The sequence below is a fragment of the Curcuma longa genome, chromosome 4 (assembly GCF_044706935.1).
Source record: "Curcuma longa cultivar G26 ecotype Majalengka, Jawa Barat chromosome 4, ITB_CL_G26_1.1, whole genome shotgun sequence".
Lineage (NCBI taxonomy): Eukaryota > Viridiplantae > Streptophyta > Magnoliopsida > Zingiberales > Zingiberaceae > Curcuma > Curcuma longa.
In genome coordinates this window covers 20,933,354-20,953,515 of record NC_133864.1, presented here as the reverse complement: position 1 = coordinate 20,953,515, position 20,162 = coordinate 20,933,354, and the positions used below count along the sequence as shown (strand labels likewise).

At 38.8% G+C, this 20,162-nt stretch overlaps 3 protein-coding genes across 3 annotated transcripts; all 3 read right to left on the bottom strand.

The window, feature by feature from the left end:
• Positions 1–307: 307 nt before the first annotated feature.
• On the bottom strand, positions 308–4,747 carry LOC141827260 (GDSL esterase/lipase At1g71691-like). The gene is made up of 8 exons (XM_074714488.1): positions 4,734–4,747; positions 4,583–4,651; positions 3,721–3,814; positions 1,513–1,855; positions 1,304–1,425; positions 984–1,226; positions 649–898; positions 308–543 (listed from the first exon to the last, which is right to left on the bottom strand). Exons 1-8 carry the CDS (start codon positions 4,745–4,747, stop codon positions 308–310), a joined length of 1,371 nt encoding a protein of 456 aa, XP_074570589.1.
• Positions 4,748–4,844: 97 nt separating this feature from the next.
• On the bottom strand, positions 4,845–6,557 carry LOC141827259 (putative gamma-glutamylcyclotransferase At3g02910). Its single transcript, XM_074714487.1, has 3 exons — positions 6,396–6,557; positions 5,450–5,854; positions 4,845–4,946 (listed from the first exon to the last, which is right to left on the bottom strand). Exons 1-3 carry the CDS (start codon positions 6,555–6,557, stop codon positions 4,845–4,847), a joined length of 669 nt encoding a protein of 222 aa, XP_074570588.1.
• Positions 6,558–14,218: 7,661 nt separating this feature from the next.
• On the bottom strand, positions 14,219–17,722 carry LOC141827533 (ankyrin repeat-containing protein At5g02620-like). Its single transcript, XM_074714803.1, has 4 exons — positions 17,271–17,722; positions 16,628–17,132; positions 15,650–16,059; positions 14,219–15,451 (listed from the first exon to the last, which is right to left on the bottom strand). The coding sequence occupies exons 2-4, from the start codon at positions 17,109–17,111 to the stop codon at positions 14,588–14,590; spliced, it is 1,758 nt and encodes a 585-aa protein (XP_074570904.1). The 5' UTR covers positions 17,112–17,132; positions 17,271–17,722; the 3' UTR covers positions 14,219–14,587.
• Positions 17,723–20,162: the final 2,440 nt, after the last annotated feature.

The following is a 20,162-nucleotide window of genomic DNA, read 5'->3' as shown; positions in this document are numbered from 1 at the left end:
GAACCGAGTTCGAACTAAACTCGTTTAACTTTAAAATGAATCATTTTTGAACCGAGCTCGAGCCGTTTACAAACTATTTAATTTCATCATGAGCCGAGCTTGAATATAAGAATTAAACCTCGAGTCAAACTCGAGTTTAAGGAAAACAAACCAAGCTCAAACTCGAGCCTCTTACTGTTCAGTTCGACTCGGTTCGATTACACCCCTACTGAAAAGCATCCAATTAATGGAACAGGCTCAAAACTATTGTCTACTGCTAGCTATTACAGCATACATGAAACAACAATCTAGTTTAAACCGAGAAAATCTAATTTGGATCGAGTTCTAGGTTAGCAAGTTGATGTATGTTCATGGGGAATACGACGTCGGCGCCGCCTCTGAAGGCCTTCTTCGCTAGTATGATGTTCACTGCTGCTGTTGGGTGGAAGGCGTCCCAGAACACATACTGATCTCTGTTTGCGCATGGAGTTTGGAAGGGTAGGCATGTAATCTGCCCACTGTTGCGTCCGATGCCACAGCAACCGCGATCGATCACACTAAACCCTGACATGCATGATACATATCGCAAGTTTTCCCTTAGAACTAGTGGATATATACTGATCGAGACTCAAACCTCTTGTGCTTGATCTACAACGAGAAGCCACTTACCATACTGTTTGGGGTCGGTGAGGATATCCAAGATCATGTGGTAGATATCGACATATATGAACTTTGCATGAGGCAGATCGACGTTGAGGGTGTCTACCATCGCCTTCACCTTGCTGTTGAAGAGCATCACAAGCTTGTCGACGTCGGGCGAGCAACGACTCGAAGGGCTCTCGGCGAGTATGCTAGGGATGCATCCTATTGACCCGACTCCATTGATCACAAACTTCCGAGCTCCAAGGTTGTATATGCTCTGAAAAGATCACAAACAAAACAAACCTTTGTTTGTTTATCTGATCTACGCATTAATTTGCACTTGTTTCGACTTAATTAGTTACCGTAAGCTGACGAGTATACTGGCGAGCAAGCAGATCGGCAAACTGTTCCCCGTCGTACTGATTCCTAGTGCTGTAATCGGGCATCAGGTAGTTGTTCAAGTAGTCATTGCTCCCCATTCCCACAAAGAAGATGCAGCGAGCCATGGCGTCGTAAGCAGCATCTGCTCCTCCCAAGCTGTCAGTGATCTGATCGAGGGTGGACTCGAAGTTTTTGATCTGTTGGTCGAATGGTATTCTACCAACCTGCATTTCAGTAAGTTAGAAAATGATCGATAGATATATGGGAAAATTGCAGGGATGAAGGTGAGTGGTTGACTCACAAAGTTCCGGCCAGTGATCTCCAAAATCCCTGCTGCAGCTGAAGCATAGTTGACCCCATGCCGAGCAGCATCACCAGAAGTTTGAGAGTTAGGTGGGACGAGAGGTAGTCCAAGAAGATCAGCTGCAGCAATTTTGAGATAGGTACTTAATTAGATCCAAACAATGGAGCACATGATCATGCAATATTATTATCTTTAATTTCAGGCACCTATTTCGTCCACAATGGTGTAGCCATTGGAGAACCTTCCTGATGGCCCCCCAGCAAAGTCGATGCCATAAGGATAGTAATTAGCCTTGGCAAAGGAGGCAAGATGATTGTTGTTGCCACTGTCGATGAGGGAGTCTCCAAATACAAACATGGCAGGCACTAGCTCCTTCTGCCTGCCACTACTGCCAGCTGCTTGTGCTTCAGATACCAAACGAGTCGAGAAGAAGAGCAGCAAAGAGAGCAGGAAATGGTTGCTGATCAAGGTGCAGGCAGCCATGAAGATGGAGTAAGACATGATCAGTTGGGGGGAGAAGTAAGTGAGTGCATGGGGTTTGATATAGGGCTTGATCAGAGATGGGAAGTTGGCAGATGGAAAATTAGTTAATACCTAGCTAGCTACAAGGAGTAAATGAGAGCTGCTGCCTGCAGGTTGCTTCATTTGAGCTGCTTGCATGCATGAAAGGAAAAGGAGCTAGCTAGGTTTACTTGTGCTGTGTTCCAAGGAAACAAAAATCTAAGACATGCATCCATACGAATATAAAAAATATATATATAAATTCGTCTGTAGATCTAATTTTATTGAGTTTTACGACAAATAAATTATATAAAAGCACGACGACACTAAAATAAACAGAACTTGGAAGTGTCATCATTAACGTCGTCTGTGAAATCCTAAGATAACGGTTGCCGGGTATTCTCCTCCATCGCTGAAAGAGACGGGGAGGTCTATCAAAAGATACGGGGATCATTCTTTTTTTAATTGATGAGTCTAAATTTATTATCAGTCCATCATTAATAATAAATTTAAATTAATAAATTATATATATATATATATATATATATATATATATATATATTTTTATATTTGATAACCAAAATCCATCATATCTAACTCTACGTGAATCATGTTCTTTAATTAGAAATTATTGTCCATGTTATTAAATCAATATGTACGTAAACCCATCAATTAAAAAATTAAAGATTCTTAACATTTAAAGATGCGAGACGTCAAAACTTTTTAAGTATTCGGTAAAGAGATCAAAATGTTATAGACTATTGTACAAAATTTGATAAGTTGGTAGAATTTTGTTCATCACTAGTAGCAACTAATACAGACCGTCGAAAACATTTCATTTAGATACTTGCACCTTACATCTAGGTTAGGATGCCCTGATTGATTCCCACGAGCTTCCAAGAGACTCTAGACAGAGTCATTTAATTTCCATTGAAGCAACACAATGAAGATTAAATAAGGAAAAGGAACAACACCGCAATAAATCCCAATCAGAGCATCAAGGAAAAGAACGCAACGTGATAGACGAAACTCTCAGAGCAAGGACCAAGATGAAGGGAAACACCATAGAGGGTTCCCCTCAATTTAAGAAGAAATCAAAGAATATGAATACATCATCTCAGGGATCCTCAAGTTCGGCTAATACTCATCAGAAGAGAAGATCAAGGGATTCAGAGGCTGGAGGTCAAAGTCGGTGTTACCGTTGCAGGCAAGAAGGACATCGAATTTCACAATGCTCACTACAAGAAAAACAGTCATAGACATCGGTTTTCCACCGATGTCTATGAGAAAATCGACCGATGTCTATGAAGGCGTTGTAAAAGGTCCGACATTTTAGACATCGGTTAGTAACCGATGTAGTATATATTAACAACATCGGTTTGTAACCGATGTAGTACCGTTGTAATATCACTCAACGACATCGGTTCTGCAACGGTGTAAATCCGATGTAATATATGTTTAACATCAATTTTAACAACGGTTTTCCACCGATGTAATATCCCTTAACGACAACGCTTCCAAACCGATGTCATTGTATTTAAAACTGTTGTAATAACATTTATTTTTTATGTTGTTTGTTAATTATGATCGAGCAAGAGTACAAAATTATCATAATATTATAAATTCACCAAACAAATCACAAATAGAAAAGCACCGATATATTTAATCACCTCAATATTTACAAATAACCAAAAGTAACTAACACAAATATTCTTCTTGTTATTATTACACATTCCCTCAGCATTTTCATCCTCAGAAGGATCACCTTCAGCCCCATCGTCCTCTTCCTTGTCTTCGCCATCTTGTTCATCATCATCATCCTCATCTGAATCTCCAGCAAGGCTAAGTCAACTGCTAAGGTAGGGGATAATGCTCATCAGAATCTCCACTTCCCCCGAAAGTCAGTCGGCCACCTGAACACGAGGGCTGCTAATTCTGACTATGACAGTGATGTAATTCAGCTGCAATTTTGCTTCTTTTGTTTCAGACTGGTTTCCCCCAAGCAACCTGCTAAATCGCATTATGATGCAGTAATATCTTAAATAAGAATAAAGATGAATTCTGCTAAATCACATTATGATGTAATTCTGCTAGGGATTTCTATGCTTAAGCATAAAGATGAAAAATCTTAAATAAGAATCAATAACGATTGAAGACTACAGATCATTTTTATCAAAACAAAAATTCACGAAGACACTTTTCTCATTGCAAATTTGATGTTATGATTAGCAGCAAAAATAACATCAATCAGAGGTTATGATAAAGAAAGAAACTGATGAAGAGCTTCTTGACATATAATTTTCTATCATTAGTTTGAAGTCCATTTTAAAGTAAATGAATTGCTTTAGGAAACATATGATGAAGCTGAATTAAGTGGTGCAAAAAATATATATAGTATGAACAACTGATAGATATGTCAATGTGAAACCAATTGATCCTTAAATAAATTAGAGGCATAGCATATTCTTAACTCATATAATTAGAGGCATAACATATATATATTATCCTCAAAGAAGAAGCATGCCATATTCATGAGGAACACCAGCCTAAGAATTGTAATTCAATGGATCTGAATTATTAAGAAGCAGTGTGGTGCATGAAAAAGTGAACTTTCGATCATGTTCTGGCATATTGGAGAATTACTTACTTTCAAGGTCATACTCTAGTAGATGTTCTAACTTTATCATGTTCTGGCTTTATACAAAGGCTTTACAGGTGTTACATTTATTCTATTGACAAGGTTTAGAGTTTGGAGCAATATAATGACATACGTACCTTGCCATTTTTAGCACTATCGCCACCAACATCAATGCCAATACCGCTACCAATGCCACCACTATTAAGCTAATTTCACAAACAAAGTTGTCCACTATTATCAATAACATAAAAAACATACAAGACAAACTTATATTGTTTAATTACAAACCTGTTCTTGTTCATCTTATTGTCTCATATTTTGGAAAAAACATGGATCTCATTTCATCCATTTGCTCAATTATGCACTCACTGGAGCTGAAACTTCTAACTTCCACAATTTCTACAGGCGAGACAACTCTTGGTGAATTGAAGTCAGTCGACGACTTGTTCGATTCCCAAACAATAGATACGTCCCTCTGCTTAGGCATTGTTTCAGCAACACCTACCTTAATAAACATGGACCACAAGTAATGCTGCAAATTATGGTAAAATGTATGCTTATGCTTGATGGCGAATTGATACCTCTGAAGCAACAGCCACCATGAATTCGAATGCATGAGGAAGAGAAAGGTAAGTGGCAAAATGCACATCAATCATGAAACTCCATATGTGATTTGGTGGATGTTTCCTTCTTTTTCTCTAGATCTTTCATCTAAATGATCAGACTTTCAGAGTCAAATTTAACGAAGGCTCTGTTCATCTAAATAAGCAGTCGATAAGATACTCATGATGCTCTGGCCAACAATTGGCTGTGGTGAGCAACTCTGGTAAGGCTCCGTTCACAATCGATGATCAATTCTAACGAAGGGGGAGACAAAAGAAACTATGAACAATAAAAGGGGTTTTGATGATAGAATGAGTGTATTAATGGGTTCTTGTTTCTTGCAATTTAGAGAAAAATAGTAGTTCATTCATCTAATTGGGAGAGGTAATAAAACGCCGCACCTCGCCGAGGAACGTGGTGCCCGCCGGCCCGTCCTTGGGAGGCACGTACCCACTCGCATCGTCCTCCGTGTACGACGCGAGCCCTCTTTCTCTGCACCGCCGCCATAGGTCCTCGCCGAAGCTCGGATGAGCGAAGTAGGCCTCCGCGGTAACAGCCCCAGGCGCATCCGCTCCTTCCTCAGCGTCGCGGGCCTCGTCGTCATCGACCCCTAGAGTCCAGGGGACGACGACGAGAGGGAGCCGCTCGTAGTGGCCGCGGGTCGTGCCCTCGAGTTCGTCGAGGCGGGAGAGGCCACGGGAGGAGACGGCGTAGAGCTCCCCATCGACGCGACGGCCAGATCCGAGGAGGCGGAGGAGAAAGGGGATGGAAAGGGGACCGATGTCTTTTGAGAAAGGGGAGAAAACCTAAAGATCGCGAGTCTAGGGTTTACAAGGGGTTAAGTCGGCCGGGTGTAGTGTTGGAAGCGCTGGTTGGAAGAAATATTTGGAGGGAGAGAGAGAAAGAAAACACGAAAATATACAACGGTTTTAAACTTTCAAAACCGTTGTTGAAAGCGCAAATAGACATCGGTTTTAAATTGTTGTTATAACTTCCAAAACCGTTGTTGAAATCGCAAATAGACAACGATTTTTAAACTGTTGTCGTAGTCTTCATAAACCGTTGTTGTAGGCGGACATAGACAACAGTTTTAAAACCGTTGTTGTATCCTCCAAAAACCGTTGTCGTAGTCTCTCATCAACCTCTCAAAGACATCGGTTTTTATTAAAACCGTTGTAAAAAAGTAAAAGACATCGATTTTACCATAAAACCGATGTCTTTTGAGTGTTGTTAAAGACTGATTTTCTTGTAGTGGCCATTTAGATCAGAATATTTATTTCTACTGTAAACTACTTGGACACCAAAATAGAGACTGCGCATTATGAGTACAACATGAGTCTACGAAACCTTAGGACCAACAAAAATAATCATTCCAACAACGCCCACCCCAACCACAACAATAAGGAAATCAATAAAGATATCAACCAACTGGGTCATATCCATATACTTCTCAGCAGTAATACCCCCAATCACAGATGTACCACTTGCAAGCACAACTTGTACCTCCATACATGTCTATCCAATATGTCTATTGTACGCAGTCGACTCATGTTCCCACACAATCCATATTGACGTACGTGCCCTCAGTAGCCTGCTCACGGGATGGATTTTTGCGATGACTAATGAGGACGCACGACGAGTCGACAGATCAATTATCAAAGATATCATTTCTGTTTATGTTTATGGCTTCTTAGCAGATATATTGATTGTACTGGTAATACACATTCTTTTATCTCTCCGAGTTTTGTGATTAAGATAGGAAAACAACCAACACCACAATCATATAGTCTGGTCGTATCCATACCATCAAGAGAAATGTTAACAGTAGACAAGAGCATTAAAGAGTGCCCTTTGTGTTGGAACTTGGAGGTGGCTAGAGGGGGGTGAATAGCCTTCTTTTCGAAATCGAGAGTTCTCTCCTACAAAACGTTAGTGCACAGCGGAAACAAACACAAGAAAAACACAAGAATATACGAGGTTCGGGGATAACTTGCCCCTACTCCTCGGCGTGTCCGTAAGGTGGACGAGTCCTTGATCTTCGGTAGATCGGACCCCGGCGAAACCGGCTAAAACAATTTCCTCCTTCTCGGTGGAGTTACCTCTCCACAATAGTCTCAATGATAACAATAAGTGCAGAGATTAGGGGGAAACAGATTGAGGCTACAACAGATTGAACTTACAGCACAAAGGCCTCAATCAAAGAGAAAACTCAGACTTCCCGAGAGCAAGCCCTGGTTGCACCACCACAGAGGTAGTAGAGCTTCAATGAACACAGCAGGAAGCACGGGAGCAAGAAGGAGCGCACAGCGAGACTAGGAGTTTGATGAACATTCTCTAGTGGTAGACTTATTAATCCTGAAAATGTCAGAATTTGATATTATTCTAGGAATAGATTGGTTGTCTGAAAATAATGCCTCAGTTGATTGTCGAACAAAAGTTGTGAGTTTCAATTCTCCTAGACAACTTCCTTGGAAATTCACTGATGTTTGGGACCAAAGTTTGCCTATCATCTCAATATTACAAGCTCATAAATTGTTGTCTAAAGGGTGCAGAGGCTATCTCTTATCTATGACTAGCATGGGCACCCCTGATGTGAAGTTACTATCCAAGGTTCGTGTGGTCAGGAAAATTACTGATGTATTTTCTGATGAACTACCTGGATTATCTCTCATACGTCAGACAGACTTTGCTATTGAATTATGGCTTGGTACGACTCCAATTTCTAAAGCACCATATCAGATGGTACCAAAGGAGTTAGAAGAGCTAAAAGTTCAATTGCAAGAATTACTTGACAAGGGTTTTATTCGACCAAGTGTATCCCCATAGGGTGCTCCAATTCTTTTCGTTAAAAAGAAGGATAGTATGATGAGACTTTGTATAGATTATAAACAACTGAATATAGTGACTATAAAGAATAAATATCATATTTCACATATTGACGATCTCTTTGATCAATTAAAGGATACTTGCATCTATTCCAAGATTGATTTGAAATCAGGATACCACCAACTCAAAGTCAAGGAATCAGACATTCAGAAGACAGCTTTCAAAACACGTTATGGTGCAATCCCCACTTGTTGAGCAGATTAAGGAGTGTCAACTAGAGGATAAATATTTACAATCAATTGTTATGGAATTGGGACATGGTCCGAAATTAGATTTTTCTGTTGATGATGGAGTCCTACGATTTCGTGATAGATTATGTATTTCAGAAGCACACGAAGTTACGGAAAAACACTTACATGAAGCCCATTGTTCTCGATTTACAGTGCATCTGGGTACGACTAGAATGTATAGAAAATTATTGGTGGCGAAATATGAAATAAAATATAGCTGAGTTCGTGGCGCATTGTTTAGTCTGTTAACAAATTAAAGCAAAACATTAGAGACCTGTAGGAGTACTTCTACAAAAGATTCATATCCTCGAATGAAAATGGAAATATATCACCATGGATTTCGTTGTTGGGCTGCCAAGATCTAAGAAGGGTCATGATGCAATTTGGATAGTGGTGGATGGATTGACTAAATCAACACACTTTTACTCATTCATCGCACCGATGCATTGAGTCGCTTAGCTGGGCTTTATTGCCAAGAGATTGTCAGATTATATGGAATTCCTTTGAGCCAACCAATAAAAATATCATTCTTTTATTCTTGTTTGGCCTAATTCTTGATATTTTCATAGGTTGGAATTCGAATAAAATCAACAACAGTTTATAGGCTATAGGTAATTGATTTGCATCCTATAATATAAAAGAGAGTAGCAACGCAACGAGCTAAGGAAATTTGGATTGTTGATTGAATTCTGAATCCATAAATCCATAGGACGATTAAGATAAAGGGATCCAATTAAATTGTTTATTCATGTACAAAAGGAAATTGAAAAAGATCAAGTAAGAAAATTCCACCTCAATTAAATATTCACTCACGCTTGATGCTATGAAATGTTGGCAGTGCTGCGACAACGACAACGACGACAGGGAGCAATGACAACAACGGCGGCGGCGACATGAGGAGTTTGAGGGTTGAGGGTGAGATCGTTTTTGAGGAGATTAGGATTTAAGGTTAGAGAGGTTTCAAAGGGAATTATTTGTACTTTTGCATAAAGGTCCAATGAATTTTAAAATTTATAACTAACTCTTTTTTAATTATTTCAAGATATAATAGTGTGTTCTTTGGGAGATTTGCTCACTCTTTAACCTCCTATATAAGAGTAAAGATACACTACATAAAAATAATGGCATGAAACTTAACATGAAAGACGTGGCAAGCCACGTATGTCATGCCACGTAGCTTTTTCGACCGAACAAAATATCCTTTTAGCAATCCCGACAACGAAGTTGTAGGATTTAGGATTTAAAGTTTAAGGTTCAAAATATTGAAAGACATGGTAAGCCATGCATGTGTGTCATGCCACGTGTGTCATGCCACGTGGTCGAAAAAGTCACGTGGCATGACACACGTGGCTTGCCACGTCTTTCATATTAAATTTCATGTCATTATTTTCATGTAGTGTATCTTTACTCTTTAGTTAAGGTAATAGTGACAACAACAAGAGGTAGGATGATAAAATCAGATATCAAATGTCACTTCTTTGTTGTCTTTTCTCTCCAACTCTCTCTTCGAATTTGACTTGAGTGCCGGAGGGGTTATGTCAAGGTACTCCTCAACTCTCCTTCTAACTTCTTTTCTAATCCTTCTTTCGGTCGTCATCATCAGTATCGGAGATCTCCACCAAAGTCCTTGTGTCACTCAACTCGATAAGAGTCGACCCAATATAAACCGACTCGATAAAAGTCGACCTGACAAAAATCGATCTTAGAAGAATCGTTTAGACATGTATCCGACTTCTTGAAAGAACTCGATCGTGAATATATTGAGGAGCCAGTCCATCTTTTGATCTTACATTGGATCAATATATATAATGACAACCATTTTTATTTTTGAAAATTTGTAAGTCGACTTTGAAAACAATTAGTAAAAATTGAAAATAAATCAACCACAAATTCTCATGAAAGGTCGAAGCAAAAAATCTTAATAAAATCGTTCTTCATATATTAGCTGAAAATAAATTTCTACTTAATTTTATTAATAATTTAAAAAGTAAAGATAATCCTTAAAAAGTGATGGTGTGACTTTAAATTTTTGTCCATAATGAACCGGTTTGGATTCGAAGTTTGAACCGGATATTAAACCGTGGATACATTGGATACCGAACCGGTGAAGCCTGCGGACGCAATCCAGCGCGCTGGATTTCATTTTTTGGGATAGATTTGACGGCTTCCGTGGAGAATTCTTATTGGTTGACAAAACTAACACGAATTGACTTTTGGTGCACGTTGTTGATTGGTCAAATCTTGGTCCAACACTGGCGTCCGCAAACCAATTTTGACTTCGCTCGAGCGGTTGGTGTAACTGAAATAAAAAAAACTAACTTGAAAGCAAAATTTTATCAATCTAATAATTTATTTTTTATTTTTAAATAAAAAATAACAATAACAACAAGGATCAAATTTTATCATACTAAATAGAATCGATTATATCTTTTTTATTGGTGTAATTAATCTTCAAAATTTTTTGATGTTTATTTAAGTAATATGTTTAATAGAGGAATAATGAAAGGAGGGGGTATTTAGCTCTCTCCATCCATCAAATTCTGACTTGGCAGAGGTGATTAAACTTGGATTCATATTAATTATTTGTTTGGAGGTAACATACCAAATGTTCTTTCAATGTTTCAAAATGTTCTTTAATCTAAGGCTATTCTATAATTATTATCCAATCTTTAACTAATAAAGAGAATCTTATTGACGCAATAGTAGATTTATTATCACGTGATCTTAAGATCATAAGTTTGAGTCATAAAAATAATCTATTTTAATATAAGATAAAAATATATATAATAGATCCAATATAATTTCACATCGTGCACCGGATTATCTTTAAATCTTAACCTATCAAAATGATTATTAATATAGAATAAGAATTATCTTTATACTATGTATTTAAAGAGATCAACTCACATTGTTAGATACATATATCACAGTTAGTGAGCTAAGATTACGATATTGAAATGTTCTCGGTACACTACTGTAACAGAAAGTGGAATTCATTATCTTCATATTATACGATCGATTTCACGATCATCTATGAAAACGTAAATTAAGAAATTATAATTGACCACTATAAAAAAAATATTATCTCAATTTTATTAAAATTCAATCCTTATTTACTATAATAAATCTATCTCAAAATAACTAAATCAATCATCCCGAAAATAATATTGCCTGTGCACTAAAAACTGCTGAAGGTTAAGTTAGTTTTGTTGCCAAAGGGCATGCATGCTCCATCCATCTGTAGCCTGTAGGTACTGGCCACAGAGACGGTCACATGCACATCTTGGGCTGAGGAAAAGGAACCTCTCTCTCTCTCTCTCTCTCTCTCTCTCTCTCTCTCTCTCTCTCTCTCTCGTCTGTCTTCTCTTTCGGAGAAGCAGATCTTTCCCTGTGGTAAAGTTGTCAATATGTCCCCAGATCTCTCTGCAAATGGCACAAAGCCAGTCCATTTCAAAAGACACAGCTTGGGATTGCATTGTTTTGCAGTAAAGTGGCAGTGACATTTAGCTCTGCTATGATAATCACTGCTCAGAAATGGAGTACGCCAGCCACGCCGTCCGATTCGAAACGTGTCGACCATCCAGTCCATCTCCCCCAACCCCCCAGTACTGGAGCCAGCTCGAGGCCCTCCTCCTTCCTCAGACAAATTTGCAGAAGCCACGAACTCCCCTTTACCTCTCGTTTGCCTCTTGGAAACGCTGGGAGCTCCATGGGAAGGATCTGATGAAGCTCGGAGTCGGTCGGCCGTGTTCAGAGAGCTCGGTGGAGGTTCCCGAAGGCGAGAAAATGGAGTGAGACGACGAGTGCCTTTGAAGGTGAATTCATTTCGCTCCGAGCTGGATACGTTTTCGCCATGTCGTGCCTTTGATTTCGGCCCTAGTCTGTCCAAAATACGATCTTTTCGGCCTTTTTGCTCCCAAGATTCAAGCTTTGTGGGGTTTCTCGCCTTCGGAATCGGATGTCGCTCCCATTCCCGCAGCAACAGCAGCAGCAGTTACCGCCGCCGGTGTACCCGATTCCGTACCGATCCCACGGCGGTGGCTCTGTCGGGCCAGTGATCGCGGTCCTGGCAGTAATCGCCGTGCTAGGGGCGATCGCTGGAATCCTCGGCCGGCTCTGCTCCGGCAGGACCGTGATGGGCTACGGGCACTACGACCTCGAGGGGTGGTTCGAGCGGAAGTGCGCCTCCTGCATCGACGGGAGGCTGGAGGCGCCTTCCGCCAGACCGAGTGCTAACGGAATCCAAGCAGCGCCTCCGCCTGCGCCACCGCCCGTGGCACCCGAGCAACCGAAACAGCCGGATAACCCGACGGAGGCGGCGGAGTTGTGATCTGTTTGACATCTCAGTGCAGCTCTCCAAAAAGCAAACCACCAACCTTTTTTTTTTCTTTTTTTTTCTTTCTATTTTTTGTTTTTTTTCCCTTGTTGTTGGCTTCTTTTCTCTATTTTTTTTCTTGGCTAGTTTTGCTATATCAAGCTGGAAAATGCAAAATGGAAAAGATTTGAGGCCTCAAATGGATGTTTATTTTGAAAATATATTTTGACAATATAAACCTCTAAATTCTCTAAATAAAATATTAATATTTTCTTAATCTAAAAGAGTTTATTTACATGAAAAATCTACTCTTAAATTATTTTAAAAATCAGATTTCACCCGTTCAGTCTCAACTTTTAAAGCATATTACACATCACAAGTCAAAATCATTAACTTCTAAATACCATAAAAAAAATTTTGTATTAAAAAAAATGATACAAAAATCATATAATTTCAAGCTACTTGATAAAACAACTTACCTCCTACACTTTTTTTTATTTTTAATTTAAGTATTCAGTTCAGTATCCAGCTCATCCTAGAAATGATCCTATCCCGCCCGTGCTGATCGATTCAATCTCATAAAATTTTTTTATTGATTCAATAAATTTAGAAACGTAAGTAGCGAGCGGTTTCAACAATCGAATATCTCAAATTTTTTATCTACCGTAGCCCGAGAAGTTATATCCTACACTCTTCTTTTCAATAAAGATGGAATTCGTCACTCCAACGGCACTACACGATCGACCTCACGACCATCTGTGAAGAGATAAATTGAGAAGCTACAGTTGGCCACGACGAAGAAGGGCATTGTCTCGACTTCGTCGAGATTCAAACTTTTACACACTCCAACAACTCTGTTAGATTATAACCAACTCAACTATATCTCCGGAAACTACATCCTATACTCATTGGGGCAAAAGATATAATCATCACTTTATTAACCCCTCTACAAGGACCCCACACACACAGGAACGGAGTAAATAAAGGAGAGCTTTTGTCCTAGTGTAGTGACTCCTTGCATAGAAGATCAGGCACCCAACAAGACATTTTTGCATCTGTTGAAAATTAACTTCAAGATCAATTGGACCAAACACTCGTACAAGTACAAACTAAACGAGACATTTTTGCACTTGTTAAAAATTAACTTCAAGATCTATTGGGGCAAACACTCGTACAACTCATGGGGGATACGTCCTACACTTATGAACGTTACAAACTGTGTAAAGTACCTAGTGCCGATGCAATACCTGCATTTTGGACTGCAATTAAGAGTTAAACTTGAGTCAAGGAAGACAAACTGAATTGCTCAGTTAATTCATGCAGTGGAAAATTGGGCAGGTCAGGTTTAAGAGACTTTCAGTTCATCTATCATAATTCTCCCATTTTGGAGAAAATTTAGTTGATGGAATTGTGATCTTTAGTGCCTTGTTAAAAGTTGAAGCACAGAAGATGCTACAGGACAGTTTGATCATGTCTATTTTATACAGAGTTTCCAACGTTGCAAGACAACTCAATTGCTCTGCCAAATTTGTGCTGGTGGCTTCACTGTTCGGTGGCATTTGTCAGTTGAACTCAATTTAAGAACAAGACCTCACTGTTAATGATCATTAGGGAAGTGTCCGTATTAAGGAGAACAAAAATTATAATTTAACATTCAACTTCACATAAATTTAGAGAAAATCTAGTGTCTTAGAGAAGGCAAAGATCTCAAATTTTCACTCTTCTTTACAAATGGAGAATATCTACAAGGGGGATACTTGTTACCTGCAAATGTATCTATCGATCTTAAAAAGTTTTGAGACATGGTGTAAATCAAGTTATTCCATCGGTGAACAGACATGACAAAGAATAGATAAGATGCACATGCATCAGAGTAGGGTAGGTGACCAGCACCAGCCAAGATTGACTGCATCTTAAACTAAAAGTAACTCTAGCAGAAAACTCTTTGAATACCAGGTAAAATGACCTTCGAAAGAGGTTAACACATACTAAGCCCTCGACTGCACCATGTCCTTGTTAAGAAGTTGCTGGCAAGTTCTTTAGCAGGAGCTTGCCAACTACATAAAAACTGAGTCAGGATTCTCAGTAGCTCTTCAAGTGTATCCATTCTAAAGAGCATACATCTTCTTGTACTCGCTATTCAGTAACTCTGAGTCTGAACCAACTGACATAGGCAAGGAGTGAGACCTGCTCCTCGAGTTCCTTCTTATGTTTCTCATGTTCTTCTCTTCGATCCTGTGAATAACTACGAAGTAAATCATTGAACCCAAAGTGGTCAGCATAATTGTAGCACCAATCGCCATAGTTGACCAAGCCAACCACCAATCATGCTTTCCTACAACTACATATGTAAGAGAGATGAAGGCCGCTGATATGAAGAGGCAGGCCAGCCACATCAATTTGTTCATCACGAAAACCATCCTCATCTTCGCTTTCTGCTCAATGACAATCAAGGAAGTCTGAACAACTACCACAGCCAGTGAGATGAACAAAGCCAAAGAATCGGAGATTAAAAATATGATGAATGCTGCATTTTCCGCTATGTAGGCTTGTCCAGGGGTAAAGCCCTCTTCGGGATCTGAAACAAAGGAGCCCGGCAGTTGGAATATGGCTGCAAATGCCACAGTGGCAATGAGAACTGCAACCACAGTGTTGGAATTGATGGCGTTATTGAGACCTCCAAGGTGCAGCTTCTTAAGCCTCTTTTTGATCTTCTGCACCTTCACTTCAGTTTGACGGGTTTGTTTGAGTTGAAATTGAACATCATGTTTTATGTCGCTGACTGTTTGCTTCAGTTGCTTAGCAGCCGTTGCTGTATTTGCTGGTTCTTTTGCAACAACTGCACCAAATTCTCTCAGAATAGCAGCAATTTCTTCATTTGACAACTTTTCAGCAATGCTGAGGGCAGTTTCACCTGCTCTATTCACTGCATTTACCTCAACTCCTTCAACTTGTAACAAGGCTTGCACAATCTGCAATTACAAATGCATAAAAAAATATTCATGATCGATCGACAGTTAGGAATGGTAAAGTAGTTCCAGTATAAGGTTGCTGAAACTGAAGAACATGCTCCAAGATGGCATATTCAAAAGCATAGAGCAACAGGCATGTAAGACAGTGGAACTGGTACAACAGAAAGCAGAAATTGAGTAGAGCATACTATAACTTGCCTTTGGGTTGCCCTTCCTTGTAGCGAGGTGCAAAGGTCTGTTTCCCTTACTATCTTCCAAATTGACTATTGATTTATCAGGCTCCAACAATGCCATTAAGATTTCAACATTTTGGCCCTTCACAGCCATGTGAAATGCTGTCTGCCCCTTCTTATCAGTCCTCAAACCGATGGTAGGGTCTTTTTCTAGGATGGCCCTTACCACATCAACATGTCCAAATCTTGCTGCAGAATGTAAGGCTGTTTTCCCATTATTCCTCGCAATCTTAGCAAGGCTTGCATCAGTTTCTAGCAGCAGATTAACAACATGAACATGCCCTTGAGTTGCTGCAGTGTCGAAGGCTGTGGAAGTCAGTGAATTTGTTGTCATGGCTAGTGCAGGGAAACATTGCAAGAGATCCCTCAAAACTTCTGCATTTGCCATCAATGAAAAGGAAAACAAATAAGTTCACAAATAATCAAGAAAAGGCAACTAACAAAAAGGTTCAACAAGCAGTTAATTCAAAAAACTGAGATCGAGAAAATTTAAGAGGAAAGAAGGAAGATAGAGGCTACCCTGTCATGCAACATTTCAACTTATACAGTGATTCTAGAAAAACCATACTCTTCCTTTTGCGTGCAAACTAGAATCTCTGTGAGTAACAAAAACAATCAGAACTTGAGTTCGGGTTTTTGAGAGGCATAAACAAGAAAACAAATGATGAGTATTAGGTTATCCAACTCATAGTTGTGATAATGGTGTTATCTCCATTACTTAGCAGCAAGCATCTCTTGAAAAAAAGATGCTTATGGTCAGGAGCATATCCTTACTTCTCTTCATTACTTCAAAATCCAAATGCAAATGAAACAAGATCAATTTATAACCCAACTCAAGGTAGCACAAAATCACATTCAATGAATAATAATTTGCCAGCCATGATAATTTGTTGAAAAGCAAAAAGGGAGGAAAAAAGAGTTCATCAGTGCTAACAGTGCTTACCAAGATGTCCCTGCTTAGCAGCAATATGAAATGAATCATAGCTGCTGTTGGCCTTGATGCCAGCTGATTGAATGTCTGAGACCTTCAATATTTCCCTAACAACCTCCACATGACCCTTTTCTGCAGCAACATACAACGCAGTCTCACCGTCCTGGTTCTGCTTGTAGATCAACTCCTTCGTCTGCTCCTCACTGCACTCCGAGAGTATTTTCTGCACATGCAATGCGTTGCCAGCCCTAGCAGCGAGGTGGAGATCCAGATCCCCTCGTTTTCCGGGGCTCTCCTTGTTCTTCCTTTCTTTGAAGCTTTGCTGTCTGTCTCCCAACCGAAAGCTTTTTTGCTTGTCCATGCGAAAGCTCCGAAGGCTCTGCAACTTCTCCAGTGCTCCGATTCTTGGTTGTTTCTCCATTGCCAAAGCTGAACTATTTAGAAATCGAGTATGTCGTCCTTCTATCTCTTGAACACAGAATCCAGTCTCAACCATCAAAGGGAAAAACCTAGGTCACTACAGCGGAAGCCCCAAGTCAAGCCAAGATTCCTCCTTTGTTCCAGATAGCCAATCGAGCAACCACAATACCAAAAACCTCCCAAAATTTTTCGAGAAACTACCAGATTTTTTCTAGTTTTCAGATAAAGGAGATACCTTTACATGTAAAATCAGAACAACCAGCCCTTTCCATGGATTTCTAGCAGAAAGAATCGCAGACTCTCCTATAGGCGTTCCGAAACTCGACGAATCAGATGCTCGGAGAATCAAAAACCCTTGCTTTCCTCCTTTTGTTCACCTCCGCGTTCCCGTACCCGGAAACTTCGACGGCTAAAGAGGTGTTCGCGTACCGATCCACTTGCCCTTGTGTAAACGGGCTAAACGACTGCTCTGCGCGCAAGGATTGTGCGCGTATCCTTCCTCATGGCTGTGGTTGCTGTCCGTGTCACCACGTTGCTAAAAGCATCGAAAATGAAAGTGGGGGATGATCTGGTTCTCAGTGGGTGGAAGGAGGAGAGCTCAAACGATGGCGGCTATGGTAGTCACCATTAAAGAGGGAACGAGCCTATAAACAACGCCAGTGACCGACAAAAATCGGGTCTCCATTGAGAGCAGCAGGAAAGAGGAGACCGTTCCATTCTGAAGGCTGTGGGTTGACCAATTTAATGGCGTGTCTCGATTGGGATAATTTTTAGGGAAATAAATTATTATTTTCTGAGCCTTCTCGATCGAAATTTGGCCAAAAAAACAAAAGTTTAAACCTTTTGGTACCTCGAATTAGGGGGAATTTCACTTAACACCCTCTTCCCACAATTGTAGGCCTATTGTTTCCAAATTCTTAAAATGCCCCCTTAAACTATTGGAATTTAAATAATCCTTCATCACATAAAATTATGTTAAACTATTTACTAGCTTGATAATATTTTGATCAAACTAATTATCTAGTTTATGCATGCCGAGGTAAAAATTATACGAGATCATGTAATTTAGAAGTAAGGGTATTTTCAAACAAATTTAGAAGTAAGGGCATTTTCAAAAAAATACAAACTCTAAGGGGCAAACTAAAAGCTCCCCCTCTGAATTATATTATTTAGACTTTGGCTTACATTATTTTAACCAAACAGAATTCTTTTTTAATTTTGGACTTTATCGTTTGAATCATTCAATTCAATTTTGATACCATTCTATCACTTTCGAGTTATTATATATATACATATCAACAATGATTTGTTTTGCAACGTGTGGAAATTATAAATTATATCATTCATCAAATATATTTTATTTTACTGCCATTTGACTACAAATTTGTTCTTTTTTTGCCATTTCGGTCAGTCAATCGACGAGTTTGTAATTTATTTAGGATTTTGTTGAAATTTTAGAAATTCAAAAAAAAAGAAAAGGATTAATCTTTGATCTTTCAATGCCCCTCTTCTGCAAAAAGGTGGAATTCGCCACCTTAACGGCCCCACACGATCGGTCCCACGATCATCTGTGAGGAGGTAAATCGAGAAACTGCAGTTGGTCACGACGCAGGAGGGTATGATTCGAACCCTTGCCCTCTTCTGCAAGTCTGCTACGTCGTAATCAACTCAGCTATGCCTCGGGGGCTTTCAATGCCCCCTCGATTAGCCTTACTATGATTCCTCGAGCAATCTATATTCATGTCTCTTAACACTTCTACGATCGGATCGGACGGTCAATTATTCTCATTTAAGTAATTAATCTAATGATCATATAATTTATGTAAATTAATAATGGTGAAAACATCAAAAGTAAGTAGGTATTTGTTTGACTTATAATAGATTAATTAGCACCCTAATTCACTACATCATCATCCAATCTAGATTGACTTTAGACTAATAGATCTTAGCTCATCCATCTACTCATACCAAAAAATTTTTAAAAATATATTAAAAAGTAAAAAAAATAATAGAGAGTTTGGTCATGCATGAAATCATCGGTTCAAAAGTTGAAATTGATCTAATATTCTAAAAGTTTGTATGAGTTATGCGCGATCTTTCATGAACAAAATATGAAGATCTCATCCACCTTTATATTCCTATGATTGATTGAATCAATCAAGTAATTCGGGGACCAAATACTTCTATGTGGGTCACTATGTCCTAGATTCATGCATATGGCAAGCACAAATGTTTCATATTCGAAAAGCAAATTGATAATTTAGTATACAAGCACACATGCACCAATAGCTAGATTCTTTGTATGCTTTCCTTGTAAATATTGGATGAGTTATAACGATTGCGATTTATTTAATTGAATTTTCCTAATTTTTTGAGTGAACACAATTCTTTCAACGGTCTAATTGTCTGATCTCAACTCATAAGTTCCGTACCAAGCATGATCAAGTATTTTTTATTCAAAGTTCAATAGTTGGTACCAAGATGATTTTGACAAGAGAACTAATTAACAAAGTGACAAAGTTATTTTCAAAAATGTCACAACTTCTAAAAATTTTCCATGAGTTTTCTTTTTGTGCAATTAACATTTACTTAACATTCCATCATTATCATTAAGATTAAGTTTTCCACAATATTTCAATATATCTCACTTTGGTTGGGTTTGCTATCTATTGACCTAATTTTTATAGCTTGTGAGTTAATTGATTTTTTAAATTTAATTAGGTAGGAAACAAGTAGTAGATATTTAATTTTTTTTACACACAATCAATTAATTGTTTACTCTTAAAATAGAATTGAAATTAAAACCATCATTTTCATAACAATATAGTTGTAGAAAATATGACATATTCAAAAATGATTGATTATTGATAGTGATCAGTAAAAAAATACTAACAAAACTATGGAATGGACAATATTTTCTTTTAACGATCCATCTTATTAGATCATACATATAATCAATTAATAACTAGGTAGTTTATACATGAATTCTCTAATAGCATCGAGACAAGATGAACATGATGAACACGATCGAGAAAGGGTCGAAAGATTCTTATACGATGGAGATGAAATATAGAAAAGAGATGATTGTGCGTGAGATGGTAAGATTGAGGAAATCTTTTCTTCGATA